The 21,261-nt window shown below is 40.8% G+C and overlaps 1 protein-coding gene across 4 annotated transcripts in view; it reads right to left on the bottom strand.

The window, feature by feature from the left end:
- The window catches only part of ESYT2 (extended synaptotagmin 2), a 147,889-nt gene that overhangs the window by 65,022 nt on the left and 61,606 nt on the right, over nucleotides 1-21,261 (bottom strand). For all 4 annotated transcript variants that reach the window (XM_090047595.1, XM_090047596.1, XM_090047597.1 and 1 more), the window contains exons 4-6: nucleotides 20,175-20,251; nucleotides 17,663-17,735; nucleotides 16,280-16,369 (exon numbers count right to left, since the gene is read on the bottom strand). In XM_090047595.1, coding sequence (XP_089903721.1) covers nucleotides 16,280-16,369; nucleotides 17,663-17,735; nucleotides 20,175-20,251 — 240 coding nt within the window. The remainder of the gene's footprint in view (nucleotides 1-16,279; nucleotides 16,370-17,662; nucleotides 17,736-20,174; nucleotides 20,252-21,261) is intronic.

The raw sequence follows: 21,261 nt of genomic DNA, 5'->3' as shown, positions 1-21,261 counted from the left end.
GGCTAGGAACAGACTAGCAAGTAGGAAGTGAGAGTCTTCCAGATGCTCTGGCTGCTGCTGGAGGACACAGCTCAGTAAGCTGACAAAGGTCATTTCAAACAATGCTTTTATGCTCTTTCTCTGTCTCTCCCCCAGAGTACAGGGATTGGAAGGGACCTCAGGGAAGGATCACAGTCACTGCCTACTACACAGTCAGTATAAGAGCAGCCCTTCCCTCCTCCCTTTCCTTAGTTTGTATCTCCCTACAAGCCCAGCTTCGAAACTAAAAAGTCTTCAAAATTTTCAAAAAGTTTTGAGTGCCCTTGTTTCATTTCAAATCTGTTTCAAAGCCTTGCATTTTGTTTTGGTGGTTTGAGCTGAAATGCATTGAAACACCTTCGAAACAAAACATCCATCAAAATGTTGCACAGCCCTAGTACGAATTATAGCATACTAATTGAAGTAGCTTGCCTAGTTTCATGGTGAATTAAACAAGAAAGTTGGGAAACTAAATGTCAGCATCCAGAAACTTTTCTTCAACTTCTAGATTATTAACTAAAATGCTTAAGAACAAGGCATTCCCTGTAGGTAGATGCAGTATACGAACCTGACTGAATGAGAAAAAGTGAAACAAGTACCATCCACAGATCAAAGCTTAGAGATTTTGAAAAATGTCCCTGTGAGGCCCCTGTGGGGTGTGGAAGGAGTGAGATCTTAAAGGAGAAAGCAACTCTGGGATCAGAGCCCAATTACAGCCCAATTTTTATTCACCAACATTTTTATTTTTGTGCACCTTTACTGGAACAGGGCTTCCAGGAAAACTGGGGGCTTTTGAGATGAAGGCTATATCTACACTAGCTTTAATATAGTTACTATCGATAAAAACAGCCATAGCAGATTTGAGTATGGGGCTAACAACTCAAACGTATTCCCACGATCCCAGGCAGACTTGCACAGCCCTCACAGATTCCATGCGTCTGTGGCTTAGGCCCTGTTGTCTGTACTGGCTACATTAGAGCTACCAGGGGTGTGCCTACTCACACTACAATTACATTCATTTGACAACATAAGCATTGCCCAATTTTGAACTCTTTATTCACTGTAGACAAGGAATAAGGAGGATTAGAACTGAAGTAATAATTAAGCATTAATGTCAAATTGACAGCGTCTGTTTTAAGACAAATTGCTGTAAAGATGCTTGTAAGCCTTAATACCTTTCTCACCTACAAGAACAAAGTAGGTGATAGAGCAGAGAAACAGCATAATCTGTACCTATATTATGCTATGATACACACACACACACACATCTATATATCGTATGTAAAAACAGAACAAGTGGATAACAGAAGCATTTCAGTCAGAGTCAGCGTGGGGATATACTCAGAGACAAACAAAAGTATCTTAAGTCTGGAGCGAGAGAGAAGGAAAGCCAGTGGAAGCTCTCCAAAAAGACATTATGGATATGTCCCATTGAGCATGCATGTGCAGAGGCACAAGTTTCCTGTGGGACAAATAGCAGCAGCATACATTTGTGCCTCTACTATTTGTGCCCAGGCATGCCCCTGCATGTGTGCTCTGGTGTGCAGCAAAGTGACCTGGGTAGGGTAGGGGAGGCTGGGGTCCTGGAGGCCTCCTAAGGGCAGCAGCCTTACCTGGGGTACTGGGGGCCTCTTAGGACAGCAGCGGTGCCAAGCCAGCTGCTCAAAACCTGGCAGGCAGCTAGAACATGACTGTGGCTGGCCATGCTCCCTTTCTGGTGCTGCATGCTGCTGCCACATGTGCTCCACCACTTTTTTCAATGGCAGGGTTTTTTTTACGCTGAGATCCTCCGGTGCCAACCCCCCCCGCCATGCTGCAAATTAGCAGTATGGTGAATGGGTGCACGTGTGCCACATGCAGTTGGTGGTGCCTCAGACTGCTTTGAGGTGCTTCAAACTGCACATGCACACTCATCAGGATGTGCCATATGGGTGCGTCCAGACAAGCATGGACACTTGTTTCCCTGGGGATGAGCAGCAGCATGGAACGCTCATGCCATGTGCACCACAGCAGCCTTACCTGGGGGGTCTCCCTGGGCTGCAGCTATGGCAGGAAGCCTGGCCAGCAAGTGGCGCATGGCTCCTGCTGGCCAGGCTCCGGTTTTGAGCAGCATGTGCTCCTGCCATGTGATCTATTTTTAAACCAAATTATTTTTAAAAGCCATTTAAATCATGATCACTGATTTAAAATGGCTCCAAGACAATAAACTTATGTTTAAAAATACAACACTGGAGTTTAATAAAAATGAGGAAACTTGAGGTGTGAATGGGAAAAGCCCCAATTGTTAGGAACCAATAACTTCTAAAGCTTCCCAAATATAGTTTGTATGGGCTATTGCTAGTTAGTTCTCATAATTTAAGTTCTGCTAAATTCAAATTTCCATCTGCCACAGACAGGTCTTATTTCCCAAACTCTGGCTGTGTACACACATTCATATCATCCCAGGTTTGTTTTCCCAAGAGAAAAACAGACCTGTATATTTCAAACAGAGAAGCAAAGAGCCTTGCCAGGGGTTCCTAGAGCATGCAGTCCAGAGAACTTTACAGGCTTTTTTTTTTTAAATACAAATGTAGGCAGGGATCATCAGGGAAAGGATCATCAGCCTTCCCTTCCCCAGTGCTGTGATCAAGCCCAGCTGCAACTGGACACAGGGAATGCTTGTATGCTTCCTGGCTCCCAAGTGCTGCAGTGTGATTCAGACAGAGAACAAGCCAGCAGTAGAAAATATGCCCCCTAGGGGCACCTATACACAACCCAGGAGGCTGCTCTGATGTATTATAATCACAGTGCATTGGAGCAGATTCGATTAATGGAGTCTGTTGGAACATAGTAATTACTGTGTACCAGCAGCCTCCGCATCTCGTATATCAGCATCCCCGTGCTTCAAAATGATGGCAGGGGCGCTTTAACTAAAGCTTGTTCAATGAACTTTAGATAAAATGCCCTTCCCACCATTTTAAAGTGCAGGGACCCTGATATACAAGATGCTCTGGGCACTTAATTAACATTCCCAGAGCACATGTCAAAATGCTCTAAGTGCTTCATCAAGTGGCGTATGGTAAAAGTTATTGCCATTCCAAAACCAGGCAAAGACCTCACACTGGTGGCCAGCTACCAATCAGCTGCACTACTGTCTGTGTGCTACAAGGTCCGTGAGCACCTCATTTTACAATGGCTATGCCTGGAAGTAGAGATCATCCTTAGTGTCAATCAAGCCGAATTTCACAAGGGTCTTCCCAATGCCCTTTATGGATCCCTGACCATGATCAGTTTGTAGAAGACCTTTGGATCAAGGAATGGGAATCATGGGAACTCACAAACAAGTTCCTCGTGACAAATCTGTTGGCTTTGAACTATTACAACAAGAGTGGTCTCTGCTAAAGAGGTTCAGGACAGGCCAAGGCCCCTGCACAGACAACCTTCCCTGCTGGGGCCTCAGTGCTAACCCACTGTGAATTTGTGGAAAGATGCAAACAATTTTGCACGTCACTAAGGAGTGTCCCCTCTATAAACTAAGAGGTGGATTGATAACTTTGAATTCAGCTAACGAGGAGGCTATTGCTAGTCTTCGTGGATTTGCATTCGCTAAATCAATAAATATACTTTTCCAGCTGGAAGCAGTCAGGGGGAGTGTTCTGCTCCCTGTTTGGCTGGGACTGACAACTGCTGTCCTCCTGCTGTGGGAAATGGAGGAAGAAGAAGAAAAGCCCAGTGGCTGCCACTACAGAAGTTGTCTCCCAAAAGATATTCTCCAGGGAGCCTCTTCACTAGGTTGTACCTGAGGGTTTTTTTCTACCAGAGTGGCTACTTTTACCCTGGAGGAAAAATTATAAACATCTGGACACCCATGGTTTCTCTCAAGAGAGCAGGGACTCTCCCTGGAGAAACTGAACATCTGTCTAAGCCCTCTGAAAAAACAGGTAAAATCATTCAAATTACTATTTAGTGAAGGTTTTTTTTTCCCTACTTCGATATTGCTTGTGCAGGACCAGAGAAAAGGTCTGTGGTCTCCAAAAACAACTGTGAAGTGAAATGTTTTGTTGCTGTTTCTTTAGTTTCCCAGTTAGCAGCATTTAAGATATTACATGTAATGAAGTTACAATAAATTCACAAATCCCAGGTAGACAAGAATCTACAGGCTTTTGGATCCAATTTTTTTGTCTTCAAACTGTACAGTAGTTTCTTTATCCCCCTAATTTTGACCGACTTGTAATTCGATGCCGAACATACTGTCAGATAGACTTGGTTTACTGACTCAGACAGAGAGAGTGAGAATATAGCTTTGCAAGAGTAATGAGAAGAAAACAAGTCTTGTATTCTTGCCTGTCCCCAGAATTCAATGGAGGAGAAGTTGGTGGTTTAAAATAAGAAGAAAAAGATTACAAGGGGAAATCCTACAATGAGGTGAACTCCAGAAGTAACGCTTGAGCATGAGGCTGGTTTGTTTCTCCTCCTTAAACCTCTGAGTGCTTCACAGAATTTTGTGTAACCAGCACCTTTTTTTCCTGAGTCTACAAGTGATTTAAAAGCTACAGACTTGGCTCTGCTAAATTAATGGATTACATTCCCATACAGAATGACAATGCAAAAGAACCCTGTGACCAAGACTGTGCTACTAACTGTAATGGTCCTGATAAAGGCAGTAATGTTTTGGTGATGTAGGCACATGCCCTGCTCAAGATTATATTAAATTATGAGGGGCAAAAGAATTTTTGCTCTTCATACTATAAATATACTACACAACATTCCAGTATTCAGACGTAGATCTGTCATTTTAAATCAAACCTGCATCAATACCCAAAGATGATATTGGCTGCAATACTTTTTACTATAATCAACTGTTACTCATCCCACTTTTCCTACTAGAAGAGAAAAATAATGTGCTCTCCCTTTCCACAGGCACTGAAGATTTTGAGGTCTTTTTCAGTTCTCCACAACTTCAAGTAGCATTGCATCTCACTGGAGGATTTAGACTCTTTCAGGTGACAACGGAGGTTCATCCTTCCAAGGAATTTTGAAGTCAGACACTATTCAAACGCATTTCACGTTGTTTCAGTTGTGGCTCCCTTACTTTCTATACTTGTTTCTTGATGGACTTGAATGCAGTCTACTTAAAGCGACTACTACTTTCCCTTAAAAATGAAATCTGAGAAGGAAATGAGTTGCAGCTGAGATAGCTCTGTCTTTTATGCAGTCAGAAAAGCAATGCAAGTTTCTACTAGGTGTTAATAAGTACCACTGGTGAAAATATCCCAAACTCCTGTGAGGACAGCATATGTACTATGAATGACATCCACGTGCGCAGAGTCTTGAAACAGCCAATTCTATGCACATTTGAAATGTTTTGGAATACATGAAGGTGTTTTAGGACATAATGGCAACTTCAAAATAAAACCATTTGAGACCAAATGATCATTCACTGGATGACATCACTTCTCTACATGGTCAAAAACTATAGGTGACGATGCCATCATCAGTGTTCTCTACTATCGTGTAATTTCCAACTGTGTTGTAGATGTACAATTTGGGCAGCCATTTTGCTGTTACTTTCTGAAACATCCTTATATTACTACATGAAAAGCAACTAAGTCCTAAGTCTCTTTCTCACCCCACAGCCTTTGTTCCAAGCCAATGTAGTAAAAAGCCCTGTGGATACAAGTATGCATTAATCTGTTTTTGAAAAACCCAAGTAAACAAAATGGGAGTATACAGTAAACAGTAAATGTAGGAAATGCAAAACTTAGCAGGTTGTATATGCTGTTGCCAAAAAAAGCAATCTGTCCAGTGATTATCCAAATAAATATGAATATTACACATGAACATTTAATACATCTTCATAGTTTCATAGTAGCTAGGGTCAGGAAGGACCTGAACAGATCATCTTGCCTGACCCCCTGCCACAGGCAGGAATGAATGCTAGGTTCACAAGACCCCAGGCAGGTAATCATCCAACCTCCTCTTGAATTTGCCCAAGGTAGGGGCGAGGAGCACTTCCCTGGGAAGGTGGTTCCAGATTTTGGCCACCCTAACTGTAAAATACTGCCTCCTGATCTCTAACCTAAACCTATTCTCCATCAGCTTATTACCACTGTTCCTTGTCACCCCAGGTGGTGCTTGGGAGAAAAGGGCTCTACCTATTTGCTGTTGATCTCCCCTGATGAGTTTGTAGGCAGCCACGAGGTCCCCTCAGCCCTTCTTGCTGAGGCTGAACAGGTTCAGGTCCCTCAGTCTCTCCTCATAGGGCCTGTCCTGCTGCCCTCTCACCAAGCAGGTGGCCCTCCTCTGAACCCTCTCCAGGCTGGCCACATCCCTCTTGAAGTGCAGCGCCCAGTACTGGATACAGTACTCCAATTGCGATCTGACCAAAGTTGCATACAGGGGGAGTGTTACCTCTCTGGACCAGCTTGAGATGCACCTTTGGATGTATGACAAAGTATGACTGGTCTTGCTGGCTGTGGTCTGGCATTGGTGGCTCTTGTTCATCTTGGAGTCAATAATGACTCCAAGATCCTTTTCCGCCTCTGTGCTTTCAAGAGGGAAACTCCTCAGCCTGTATGTATGCTGTGGATTCCTTCTCCCAAGATGCAGCACCCCGCATTTGTCTACGCTGAACCCCATCCTATTCTCGTCGTCCACTTTTGCAGTCTGTCTAAATCTATTTGCAGCCTCTCTCTCCCTTCAAGTGTGTCCACCTCACCCCACATCTTAAGTGTCATCAGCAAACTTGGACAGCATGCTTTCCACCCACTTGTCCAAGTCGCTGATGAAGATGTTAAACAGTGCAGGCCTGAGGACCAAGCCCTGGGGTACCCCACTGCTCACATCTCAACAGGATGAGTATGACCCATCCACCACTACTCTCTGGGTGTGCTCCATCAGCCAATTTTTTACCCATCCAACTATGCAGGCATCAATGCCACAGTCGCCTAATTTATTCATGAGGATGGGGTGAGAGGCAGTGTCAAAGGCCTTCTTAAAGTCTAGAAAGACTATGTCCATGGTGACACCATCATCCAAGGATTTAATTACATGGTCATAAAAGGCAATCAGGTTGGTCTGTTGAGCACTTCTTTGACTGACAATCTGAAAGTACTTTACAAAGACTAGGTTATGTCAGCCTCATTTTCCAATAGAAAGAAAAAGTGGCAGAGTTGAGAATAAGACTCCTGTTTCCTTTCTCCCAGTTCTTGCTCTACGAGGGACAATGCCTTCCCTTGGTCGTGACACATTGCCAGATAACGAGTCTGTAAGGAGGTATTTATGATACGGAGATGCCAAGGGATCAAAAGCCGAATTGCATCATGGAGACTTTTAGCAAGGGAATGCAGAATTAACAACCGGATTGGAAAGGCTCCATCCACCTTGGAGAGCAGAACTGACTAGATTGCTTAGGGCATATTTACATATGGAATGCTAGTATTTGTGATAACAAAGTAAAATATTCAAGAAGGATTTGGTCTTACCTTCAGCTCTTACGTTAGACTAAACAAAGATGCTGTTGTGGATTCTTGTAGCCAAGTTTAACTTTCAAGCTAACCACTAACGTTTTTATTTTCTGAGTACCACAAAAGCTTATAAAGACCCATGCCCTCCTTCTGGAGTTATTTTCAATTAACATAGAATTAGTTATAATTTTACACCTATAATTACATGAAAACAAAAATATGATAGTGTATAATGCAATGTATATATTTAGAAAACTCATCACAGATGATGGAAAATATCAATATTCTTTTCTGAATGTTCATGGGACACACGATAGGTATATGATCTTGTAAAATTTATACCAACTTAAAAGAAAATGTAATGAGGCTATCAAAAACTTCTTTGCTTTTAGAACAGTGAAGCAGTACAATAGCTTGTCTAGGGAAGCTGTGGAATCTCCATTGTTGAAGGTGTTCAGGAAGAAGTTGGATAAGCATTGGCCAGGTGTAGCTATGTCCATAGTATTTACTATGGGTATTTCCCATACTTCTGGGCTTTGCTCATTGCCACATGGGGCCAGAAGGAATTTTTTCTTTTTTTGCTACTTCAGGTGTCAGGGCACCTTCCTCAAAACCATTATGTGTTGGCTGCAGACAAGACTAAGGATATGGACTGGGGTGTGCTCCTTCTAAGACTTAATCCTGGAAATTCCTGGCTAGGGGATTTGCCCCTCTGCTCAGTGTCAGACTAATAGCGTCTTTGGAGTCAGGAAGGAATTTTACCCCATAGTTAGATTGCTACAGCCTTTGTAGCAGAAGGATTTTGGCTCCCATGGTCCCTTTGCTTTACCTGTGGCAGGCTAGGGTGTTATGTCTTGTGGCTCTGTCAGGGCAGACTGCATAGTTTTTCCTAAGAGGCTAGACAACGGATTTGTATAGGATGGTTTGGATAAGGGTGATCCTGCCTCAGGCAGGCAGTTGGACTAGCTGATCTCTGGAGGTCCCTTCCAGCCCTACTTTTCAATGATTCTATGAAATGAGTAAAAAGTTTCTTGCAAGCCCAGATGAAGAACACAATTTATAATGAATGGTTATAATTTGAAAAAAAATAAAAACTTCAAGGCAAGAGAGGTTAAGCGACTGTGCTGTTACTCATCAAGTCTTTGACAATACAAATAGTTAGAGCACATCTCCCACATTTTTAAAGGCTAACACTTGCTATCACAGGGGACAGTTGGGGTGCGTGGGCAGCAGTGGGGACAGTCAGTAGGGGAGCAGGTGGTAGGGGACAGACAGTGGCAGAGTGGTGGGGGGGCAGCTGGGGGGAGCACTGGGGCACAGTCAGTAGGGGGTAGGCTGTCGGGGGTAGATGGTAGGGGTGGGGACAAATTATGTTCTGGAGAACAGGCAGGAAGCAGGGGGTGGCTACTCCTCCCCTTCACTCTATGACAAAGATGGGAACAGCTGTCCCCAGGCCTTCTCCAGACTGGGGTGACCCTGATCTGAAGAAGGCACTTTTTCTTCAGATTTAGTCAGACAGATAGACAAGCTATTCACAAGGTAACAAATACAACCATTGCTTCAATATAAACTGTTTTGGAAGAGATCTAAAGCTTCTTATGTCAGGTGTAAGTGAACTTTTCTTTGAGAGATACTCTTCTGACATCCAGCTATTAAAGAGTTCCTTTCACACATCCATCTGGAGAAGCCAGTACCCTGTTTCTGAAACTAGATCTGCAGATACATTAGATGCAACATAACAATTCCAATGATTAGGACCTAAAAATTATCAGCATTGCAGAAATGCTCAGCATTTTTAAAGAGTGGATGCTTTTACAGCTGCCTAAATATGAAGAAGGGAATCTGACATAATGTGCAAATTTTTAAAAAACTTTGGCTTTGATTTATAAGCTAGATAAATTAAGTTGACTCACTAGATCTTAGGCTCTTTTCCTAGACTTCTGTTCTGTGATTATGGATGCTATTAAATTAATGGAGCTCATCCCTCAGAAAACATCAGAGCTGAGAGCAGTAGTTCTCAACCTTTTTAGACTCTAGGCACCCCTTCATAGCTATTGGGAATTGAGTGGCAACCCATTTCATAAACTAACGTATTTATTACGGTACTTGCCTCCCTGCACAGGGGCCAGGACAAGAATGGTAGGAGCAGTAACTTAACTTGCCTCTTTGTAAAGAAGGGTAGGAGCAGTAACTTGCCTCTTTGTACAGGAACCAAGCAGAGAGGGAGGAGAAGGTGCTTACCTCCTCACATGAAGGCTGAGTAGTAAGGAGTATGTACTTACCTCCTTACAACCTGCAGCACCCTTAAAATGATCTCACAGCAGCCAAGTATGTCACAGCACCCCAGTTGAGAATCACTGGCCCAGCAAGTCCCAACACACTTAAGTTTGGTTTATAAATACATGATTTATTTTTGCCCATTCTGCCACAGTGAAAGAGGCACTTCCTTGGCTGAAATACTAAATGTACAATATACACTATAACACTTTCTAAATGTTTGGTTTCTTGTAGCAATAAAATGTTCCCTCAGAAAGGCTGCTTTAGGGCTCCTGTTCTCGTGACTTCCCAATTCAATCAATATCCACTATGAAGTTATAATATCCATACTTGGAGTTAATATGCACCAGCCGGAGGGTTTGTAAGAACACATTTATAGAAAGGCAACACTTCACAGGGGCAAAAATTTCAATAGCTGCAGTACACAGAAAAATCAGCAGTGACCATTGCCAGTTATAACTGTTTACTAGTAACAACAAAATGACACCTACTTTATTTAATTTGCAAGGCAGAGGTTCTCCTAGATCCATGACAGCTGTTTTTAGGCTACATAGAACTTAACGAATTACTTCTAGGCACAATCATGACAGGATTGGAAGCAGACCCCACATCAGGAGCAAGGTCAGAATGGTAACAAATTCTCAAATCTTATAGTGGGGAGTGTAAGGGAAGAGAAGAGACAGTGGTGGCAGAGAGTAAGAGACCAGGGTTGGAAGGGTGCTTGAAAGCAGCTGTCCCATTGCTGAAGCTACACAGAGCCACACAGAGATCCTTGTTCTCCAGGTATTTCCGAGAGGAGGAGGAAGGAATGTGAGCTCTGCGACAGGGAGGGACTCAGAGCAGACAAAGGGGGAACAACCAGAACCGGAAGTTCCTGAATCCAACAGAGTGAGAGAGGGAATGGCTGAGAGCATCCGGGAGGCTGCAAGGAAGGTTCTTCAGGGAGTCAGCTCTAATGAGAAAGCTGACAGGGAAGAAGCCAAGACAAAGTAGCTTTCAGGTAACCTGAAGCTTCAGCAGAGCAGACCAGCAAGAACGACTGAGAAGGAGGTACCATAAAGACCTGAATAGAAGAACAGAGATAAGTTAACTTTGTTTTCTCCACCTGGGAAGAACCCTCATAGACATAGAGCAATAGTCAAGAGTAACCATCTGCACACAGTATTACAAAAGCTTCTTCATTTATTTGACTTTTCAGATCAATGAGACTCTCTCTAAGCAGAAGTGATTCTCTGGTTGTGGAGCTATTCCACTGAGCTTTGATTCATAGATTGTTAGGGGCTGGAAGGGACTTTGCAGATCATCGGATCCAGACACCCTGCTCTAGGCAGGCAGACAACTGGGGTCAAGTGACCACAGTGAGGTGACCATCTAGTCTCCTCTTGAAAACCTCCAGGGTAGGTGAATGTACCACCTCCGGAGGGAGTTTATTCCGCAGTCCAGACACCCTGACTGTGAAGTGTTTCTTGGTATTAAGCCTGAAGCCTGGAGTTTGTATCCATTGGTTTTAGTCTTCCCTGGCAGTGTCCTAGTGAACAGTCGTTCACTGAGCTCCTGATGCACTCCCCTGATATAGTAGTAAGCCACTATCAAGTCCCCTCTCAACCTTCTCTTTAGGCTAAAGAGGCCCAGGTCCCTAGCCTTTCTTCATATGGTTTGCCTTGCAAGTCCCTGATCATACGAGTGGTTCTTTTCTGGACCCTCTCAAGTTTTTCCACATCCTTACCGAAATGCAGCGCCCAGAACTGGATGCAGTACTCCAACTGCAGTCTCACCACTGTTGAGTACAGCGGGAGTAATACTTTCTTAGCTTTATACAAGATGCATTGGTTGATGCATGCCAGCGTGTTGTTTGCCTTGCTGACCACTGCCTCGCATTGATGGATCATATTCATACGATGGTCAATCACTACCCCTAGGTCCCTTTCAGCCATGGTGCAAGTCAAGCTGTCACCACCAAGCCTGTATGTATGTTGAGGGTTGTTTGCCCTCAGATGAAGCACCTTACACTTGCAAGTATTAAACTTCATCTGGTTCTGGTCTGCCCAACTCTCGAGACTGTCCAGGTCCACCTGTATCTGCGACCTATCTTCTGACGTGACCACACTGCCCCATAACTTGGTGTCATCCGTGAACCTGGCCAGTGAGCTCTTCACTCCTCCATCCAAATAATCGATTTAATAAGCATTAATCATTGATTTAATAATAATTGGCTTTAATAAGTATGCAGAATATCTGGGTCTTCAAGGAATAATGTAACTTGCTGTTGTAATTCATTTGCTTTAGTGGGGAGTTTCCAGAAGCAGAAACTTTTAATCTTTCTCTCTCCAAGTTGCATAAGAGCAGAGTGTCTTTTCTGAACCATATTCAAATCATGGGTAAAAATTTTAAGAAGTCCTGAAATGCCTAAGAGACTAAGTGTCATGGATGCAGGTGATTGTATTACTTTATAGTCAAATTTGTACATAACCAAAATGGAGAGATAGCAAACAGAAGGACTGAAACAAATGACAAAATAAGCAGAGAGATGGCAACACTTGATTTAGTAGAAACACATAAGGGAAAACACAGTTATAAAATTTCCCAGAAGCTGCCTAGTTTTTTCTTAAAAATAAAGGTGTTTTTTTAAACCCTTTCTATAACACATTTTCAGGTTTTTAGAACTGTAACTTGGAATTCTAGTTGCTTCAGAAAGATGTGATATTGGGACAGGGATTTCAACATTAAGCAACATGTCACTAGGAAATTTTGAGAGCCACCAACACACAGAAGTACTAAAAGCAGATATTTTAATAAAAAAATCAAATCAGATTAACCTGTTCATTATGTGATATTTTATGTCCAAGTTTAACAGAGGTAAAAGATGCCAGCAGAAGAAGTCAGTTTAACTTTCAAGAGAAAGATGTAATATAAAGTTAACTCAAGTTCAGGACATAGTTATAGTTAGTCATACAAAAATTTACAAGCTTTAACCCACATTTCTGGACTACTAGAAAATTCTGCCTTTTATATTTTTAGTATGAAATTATAGTTGAACTTTAAAAAGGAAAGCCAGCTTCAGAATATTTTCACTCTTTTGAAATTGCATATGAAAATATATAAAATAAGTAGAAAAGCCTTTCCCCAAAAACCTAGTCTTTAAAAGGTTTTATTAGAAAGTCCAGACAGAGGGCTCTTGCAATACAAAAACCACACAAACATTGCTTAAGAAAGATAGAAGGCCCTAGCACACTCACTAGATAAGAATGTTCAGAATTATTAATTTAGACAAGAGTTGCCTTATATAGTCATCAAGGCCAGCAAACAGATGCTACAGAGCAAGTGGAACTGTTGCCAGTTACTTCAGACTGGAAAATATGAGAACAAAATCCTCTGCTAGTTGCCAGCTAATTCCTCCTGTTCCTCTCTCCTAACAAAAATACTAAAGAAATACATCAACTTCTAGGCAGTGGATAGGATTGTGTTATAGAACTTTGCTGCTGTAGTAGTACACCTGATTTTACATTTCCTACAGAAGTTATACACACAAACAATTAAGAATATTCAATGGATAAGAAATCCTGTTGTAAGAAAACATCCACTTTAATAGGCAGTGGTCTGCCTTGCCAAATTAGCAGACTGCTTCTTTTGGACAATCCATATTCAGTTAGGATGAATCATTCTCACTACCTCAGTTTCAAGGGTCTGATCCTTTTAGGGATTTTCATCATAATTCACCACCTTGCCAAGAAGAACCAAAATACAGGGGGGTTTTTTCCCTTTGGTTTCCAACAACAAGGAATTAAACTACTCCCAAACACAAAATTATTACTTTATATTCCACAGTCATCAAGCACTACCATATAGCAGCATGATATGACTCCACCCTTTACCTGGAAATTTTCACCAATGTATCCAGAAAATATTGCCTTACAAATCTTACATGTGTTTCTTGGGTTAGACGAGGCACAAATGTTTCTCCAAAATGGATAGAACAATCTACACAACAAAGTCAAAGCTTTATGAGCTGCAAGGCTCCTCAAAGAAACCATCTTTTCCTGATTAAGATATATTAGTTACTCCAAGACTTTTCCTAGACTAAAAACATACACATATTAGCCAATTGGCAAAACTTTGCCCTGAAAGCTAGTAAGTGTTCATTAAAATATAAAAAATGAAGATGCCAATTTAGAGCAGGCTGTAAAGGAAATAGCGGGAACAGTTAACTGAAGAAGTTCTAAAAGCAACAGTTTTAGAACAAGTTATAAATACAGCCACGTTTTTCAGAGACCACAAGTCAGACTTTGTTCTAGAGTGCTTGTTACAATTTACGGAAAAGAATGCAAGTCCTGCGAAGTTTAACAGGACCAAATGATTCCAGTACGTCTCTCAAACATGTTCTCAGTCAAAAAGCATAAGCACAAATGGGAAAAATCCTGAGAAATGCTCACACTTCATTTTCTGGCAGCTTTATACCATTCAGACCTGAAGATTAGTAAACAGGCTCTTTGACAATCATTTGTTTTAGGTAATTTTTGACAGATTAAGACTAATGGGCACTTTACACATATTTTGGGGATGGTGGGGGGAGGTGCTTTAATTAGAGTGGCTCTAAGAGCCACTCTAATTAAAGGGCCACAGCATCTTGTGCAGCAGCATCCCCATGCTTCAAAATGGTAGTGGGGGTGCTTGAACTAAAGCTTGTTTGATGAGCTTTAGTTGAAGTGCCCCAACACCATTTTGAAGCATGGGGATGCTAATACACAAGACATGGAGGCTGGCTGGAGTGAGGTAATTACCACACTTAATCAAGTCTGCTCCAACATGCTGCAATTACAGAGCACTGGAGCAGCCTCCGTGCCTGTGTATAGGCACCCCATGATTGTATCTAGGATGAAAACAATATTTGATATCATCAAGGCACGTCTAGAAGACTAAAAGGAAACTGAAAGATCACGTCCTAAAGCACCTTCCCTAAGTTCTGAAGACAACTCTCAAACCACTAGCTAGATTTTGAAGGTTTTACACAAGAATTCATATTTATCTTAGTCTCTTACAATGACAGTTGTGCAGCTGTGTCTCAGATCCCAAATGAAAGTTAATTCAGCAAGAATACTGTAAAGTAAATATGTACAACAGACAGATGGAAATAATATTTTTCACATATTGAAAATTACGTTTATTATCTTTAATCCAGAATCCCTTGTGTTATACCTAAACCAAGGTTTACTGTGAATAACTACCATATACTATATTTGGAGTGAAAGCTATTAGTATGAAGCACTTAGTCTATGATCTGTCAATTGACAAGCCATAATTTAAAGTCAGTAGTTGAGGAATCTAAGAATTGTATGACCCCAAGGCTTGGGTCCTAGCTTTCTGATGGTATAAAACATGAATCTACAACCTGTTCAAATCAGATGACAAGTAGAAAAGGAAGTAAAATGTTCATATAATAAAGATATGGCTTTGTGACAGGTGATAATAAGGACAGATGTCATATGACGCGTCAGCTCAAAGAAATTGGTGGGACCACTAAGCCTGTCTCAAGCCTTGGATTAATTATTCCGAAGGAAAAATAGAAGAGTATAGCTGTATCATGTTACCACGAGGAAAGCTAGGACGTGAATTTCCATCATACTGGCTCTCTTTTGCCCACGTGTATACTCTTTTTCCTGTGCTAAATGTGTAGAAGCTTACCCCTTAACAAAATGGGGGAGTAAGACATCTTATCTTTATTTCAGGAAAGAATGTGCATGTGGACAGCAACTGCAGAGTTGCAGATGAACTGTTAAGTGCTCACCCTGGTTTACCTGTAACTTGCTTGTCTTCCCAGTCTCTAAGTTTAAGCTTTTTCCATAGCTTGTACCTCATTCCAAATCCAAGAGTACAATTTTGAAGTTTCTTGGAAGATTTCTTTTTTTATGACATTCATTTTGTAAGGAATTTCTGGTTTCCAGAAATAGGAAAACCCTGAATTACCCAAGTACACATTCTTGCTTCTGTAAATATAGGTTCCTGCTACCTACACATCCTTTTATGCTGTAATGCAGAATGAGTTGATTTGGGCTCACTGAAGTCAAAAGAAATGTCCATTTCCATAGTTGTTTTTGTGATGCAATACTGAGATGACTCAAATGGACATAACTGCCTAAATAAGGGCTAGATTTCTAAGGTATTACAGTACCAATAATCTAAATTTGAATACAGAAATTAGATACTTTTAAGAAGAGATAAAAATACAGACAAAACTGGAAATAGTTTTATGCGAGTGTCTTTGTTCTAAGATCCCAGAATAATTTTACTATTGCATATTCATTCCAAAGCTTTTAAACAATGTTTAGCCTCTAAGGATACTATAACTTTTGCTAGGGTATTATTTGGAAAGTATGAGTATATCCTAAGACAAGATAACAATGTAAGCATTCTAAATATTCATCCAGTATCATCATGATTTATTTTCTCTTCCCTAAGAAAAAAAAAATCAAACAAACTTATTCACTCTCTTATTCTTCTTGTTAATGCAGTATTCAAGAAGCAGAATATTGATTCATACTTACGGGCTTCCTAAGGAAGAAAATAGACAGTGCTCCAATTAAGGGCATGTCCCCAATCAATGGTTCCAGAATAACCCTCATTGTGCCATGAATCTGGAAAAAAAATTAATGGTGTTAAATGAATTATCAAGTGTATCCAATAGTAAATATGCACTGATGTTTTTGAAAGTCCTTCCTTACAGGTGAAATTTAGGCAGTGCAATGGCTATGTCATCCAAGACTAACTAAAGGAGCAAGTACTGTCTAGGTTCCCCTCATGAAAGTTTCCTATGTATGGTAAAATTCAGCCTAAACCGTGTTAAATTACACAGTGTTGATATACTTTGATTTACACGCTGTGAATATCATAGTTCCCTGGATGTAACTGGAATGTAAATAAATAAATAAATAAATAAGGAAAAATATTTTACTATAAATCACAGACTATTATGGAATACAGTGGATTTTTTTAGGTGAATTATCTAATTATTTTATCTCCATCTGAGTGGGTGCATCTATATGTGGAGATCTGGACTGGTTGCACATAGCTGGGAGACAGCTGCCCCTAGAGTGGGGACAACTCTCCCTACCCTGCAGAGATCGGCATTGATCCTGATCTCCACACGGCTGAGAGGGAGCGCCCTGCAGCTGGGACAGCTCTCCCCACATCACAGGCTTAGCCAGGCAGCAGTGGCCTGCTGTAAAGCATTTTCTTACTAAACAGGAAGGACAAGTGGAAAAGAATGCTTTTAAAATAAATGATTCTCTACATCAATAATATAAACTTCCATGACTGAAATGCCTTGCAGGAAGGACATCTGAGATGCTTACATGAATATTATTTTTACACTTAATGACCTTAACTAAGGAAACAGAATGTATGGATTTGTATGGATTTGTATTTGGCAAACTGTGCTATATATGTGCATGTGTGCATCTCAGACAAAGGTGATACTGTATATGAAAAAAACATTTATTTTTCACATTTGAGAGGATAACTCCTATTTCAATTATTTTGCTATTATTCAACAAATAGTAATCACTGGGGATCCTAGTTCTCTCTGATAAAAAAAAAATCCTCAATTTTTGGGTTAAAAAAAGTAACCCAAAATGGGAAAACACATTTTTCCATGTTTTTAATGAAATGCCACTAATATGTACACTGCCCCCCAGTGGTATTTCATTTTGATCATGGAAAAATGTGGATTTTGGGTTACTTTTTAAAAACTGAAAAGTGGGGGGTTTTTTAATCAGAGAAAACCAGGATCCCTGGTAATCACTAAATAATTTGCAAGCAATGAAAACAACAGACTTACTGAAATTTTGTTTTTCAGCAACAGCTAAAGTACATCACAAAGTATGAGATATCTTGTAAAACAGTTAAAACAAAGAAAGATTGAACTTTACCTGTATGCTTTTCACACCAGCTCTGCAGAAGTATCTCTTGATCATCAAATCAATTTCACAATTGCCAACAAAACTAAAAAACAGAAAAATAGTGACATTTAAATTTTCCTTTTTTTAAACTCCAAAATTGCAACACACTTTACTGCTACCTCCAGCATTTTTTTATCATACTGAAGTTAAACATTCTGTATAAAACAGTTGTACTTTTCAAAAGTAATCACAACCTATACAGAAATAAATCCTTAATCTTAAAACACTAATTCAACCTTATTAGACATTTCATTTTAGTGCCTCTAGTAATGGGTCTTGTAGTTCATGGTATGGGTTCCAGACTGCTTCACATTGAGGTGCTTTGGATTATTTTATACACAGATGTAGTAACACTGTCTGTGATTAAGGCCACACGACCCTTTCTATTATAAAAACCTGCTTTCCCTTTCTCACATCCTTGCAAACTTTGGGCTATAATTTTAAAAGCCAGGTTTCAGCCTCAACCCTAATTGTTTTAGAAAATTTCAATAAACAATGATTTAGTATTTCTGTGGAGGTGTGTCTACGCGTGCATACACACACACACACACACATATATTCTGGCAATTAATTTTTTTAAGCAACTATGGAATCCCCATGCTTTGGACCAGGAACTGAGATTTAGCAACGGTGGATTCTGCATCAGAGAGGTGTCTTTTGTTATCCTTGTGGAAATCCACCCAAATTTGGCTAAGTTACAAAACTGAAAACTTGTGTTGCACGTACTCGGCTTTGACTCACTAGACTTTAATAACTTAATTCCCTAAAGATTCCATCTGCACAGAGCATGTTCCAGCACAGGGCTGAGTAGGACTTCACCTCTCACTACAGCTCACAATACTAGGCATGGCCACATGAACTAAGAGCTGGAATTTTCTGCTCTGAAGGAATTTTACTGGGCCAAACTAGGGCAGAAAAGGAACCTGTTTAATTTACATGCAAAAAGGTCAAGAGGAGAAAGAAGGCAGAATCAAAAACTCGTAAGTGTAGACTACTGACAGAAAGGTCTGGAAGCTCCTGACTGAAAAGAATCTGGCACTTGCTGGCTAAGGGGACTGAGGCTAGGAATAAATGGAAGGTAGAAGGTTAGTAGAAAAAGGACTGAGATCATGTAAGGTGCTGGGAAAAAGGGGATGGGAAAGGATCAGCAAAGACTCCCGGACTGAGAACAATTGAAGGTAACACATCTAAAGATTATCTGGAATGCAAAAAAAAAACCTTGTCCCCTTTTAGAATAATCTTTCTCGGTACATTAGAAAGGATATAGAAAATAAGACTAGTCTAGAATGGCTTTAGAACTCTTAAGTGTAGTTTTACAAGGCTCAGTACCATTTTTGCCTGAAAAAGCCAATCACTTTTTTGTTAAATATATTTTACTCTGATTGTGTGATGGATCTTTTCCTTGGGAGGAAGAATTTCAGTCCCTTTTCCTGCTTTGTGGGACAGACAGGGACATGCACACACCCCTAAATAAATCAGCATACATCTATATCTTGGTCTATTTGTATAACTACCCACCATGTTGCATTCTGTAAAGGCAAGTGAGGAAAGCCACTGATTGCATTATTTGTTCCCCACAGAAGTTCTTCCGTTTCACAGCATGGAAATCCAGCTTGAAGAGTTCCAAAAATATTGTCAGTGACTAGCTGCCTCCCTGTTCTCAAAGAGGCTGGACTTACCTGTCTCACTCAAGCAAACCTCTTCTGGTCTCTCAAAAAAAACAAAAAAAAACAAACCACATTTGTTTTGTGATTCGAGGAAAGGCTTCTCAGAAATTCCACCTCACATTGCCTGGGTTTCATGTGGGATGGCTAAAGCCAACTGCAGAGCTTAGAGATGGCCAAGCTCCACTACACCAGAAATGTGGCTATTGGTGCGTGCTGCCCTTCTGGCTTCCACCCCTTCGTAGGGTGAATGTGTGGAAAGGGGGCATGGCCCAGTTAGTTCTTTTCAATCTTGCCTCCTTCCTTTCTGCTTGGTGAAAGGAGTCAAAGAACTGAAGGGCACTTCAGATCCTTCCTGCAAGCAGGTTGAAATGCTTCTTGGAAAAAAATCTAAAGGCTTTAGCATGAAAGATTCCAGTAACTTTTTTTTGCTTTACTTTAAAACTAACCTATATGAATGGAGTAGTATAGAAAGAGTAAGTCTGTCATATTAAAGTCTTAGCCCAGACTAAGCAAGACTTTATGCCTAAAGTATAACCTCCAATAATTAAGTGGTACTCCTTCACAATAATCATTTTAAAATGATGTATTCAGAAAGTAAGCCTGCAAACTTCCTTGTTTAGGAAAAAACTACTTAATGTACACTTCCTTCTCTATCAACAAGCATATTAAAAGTGATTACATTTGCTTAAAGAAACAGACTCCTAAAACTACAACTCCAAAACCAAACAACATGAGCACAGAATCAAATGACAAATTTGTACACTCTAAAATGTTTTTATAAAGGATGTGTACGCTCTGGTACATTAATGATTTACCTGATCTGAAGATCCAAAACAATCTGCCTTTTATCCACATTTTCAGTGTACACTTTTACACCATTTATTCTAATTGGCTGAAACAATAAGAATAGGATTGCTATATTAAAAAGCCCTTCTTCCCAAATGTATCAAGCGATGTTATCTTTAACATAAGAATTTAGCATTTAAACATTTGCTGCAGAAGTCACTTAAATATTTACTATTGGTGTTATTCAAAGCATTACTGGAAAAATGCAATTTAAAACAGTAATTTATTAAGTGTGAATATCAAAAGGGGTAGGAATTAACCTGTCACATGCTCAGCTTTAAAGAAACGCTGCTTTATTATGGTTTGACAATTACGGTGGAACCTTGCCAGGAAAAAGGTTTCAGCACTAGATTTCAGGCTTTACCCACATATTTTATATCTCAAGACATTCATCCTCTAGTATCCCTGGGGGTACTTGGGAGGGGCCTAAGGAGTACACACAGGCAAGCAGGGATGGAGCACCACCACCCCATACCTCAGCCTCCCAGGAACAGGCTGGGGGGCGGGGGGGGATGGCGGTGAGGGCAGTGGTGCCCCTCTGCAGGCCACACAGGTGCACCCAACTAGCCAGTCACGGTGTGGAAGTGATCCTCACATGTGGCAGCTGCCACCACTTCGCACCACCCCATGCGGCTGCTGCTCTGCAACTGGCCGTGTCCCCCCACCCCCAGTGCCGCATCTGGCTACTGGGGGTACACTTACTAAAAAAGGTTGAAAACCCTGCTCTAACATTTCTATTTGAATTGACAACACTTATAATCCTTCCCAGCAGAAGCATCCCATCTCTCTTCATATATCAGACTTGTTACTACATCAGCTTTCAACAGACGTTTATGGAAGTGTTATCCACTTGTAACACAACCACCCATATATTAGCTAATTTGTGGGAAATGTGATGGAGAAACCTCAAGAAATTCTTTTTGTCCACACAGCTTGGCAAAATTTCATTTCTTCCTATCCTCAGAACTGACAAACTAAGATTCACATTCTAAACTCCTATTGTAGGGCACAGAAGTACATCACCAAAAAGTCACTGATCTAATCTAGACCCAGTCT

The sequence above is a fragment of the Crocodylus siamensis genome, chromosome 5, assembly GCF_052110815.1.
Source record: "Crocodylus siamensis isolate JL-2025a chromosome 5, ASM5211081v1, whole genome shotgun sequence".
Classification (NCBI taxonomy): Eukaryota; Metazoa; Chordata; order Crocodylia; family Crocodylidae; genus Crocodylus; species Crocodylus siamensis.
The sequence above is the reverse complement of the archived record's forward strand: the minus strand, read 5'-3'. Positions and strand labels throughout refer to the sequence as shown.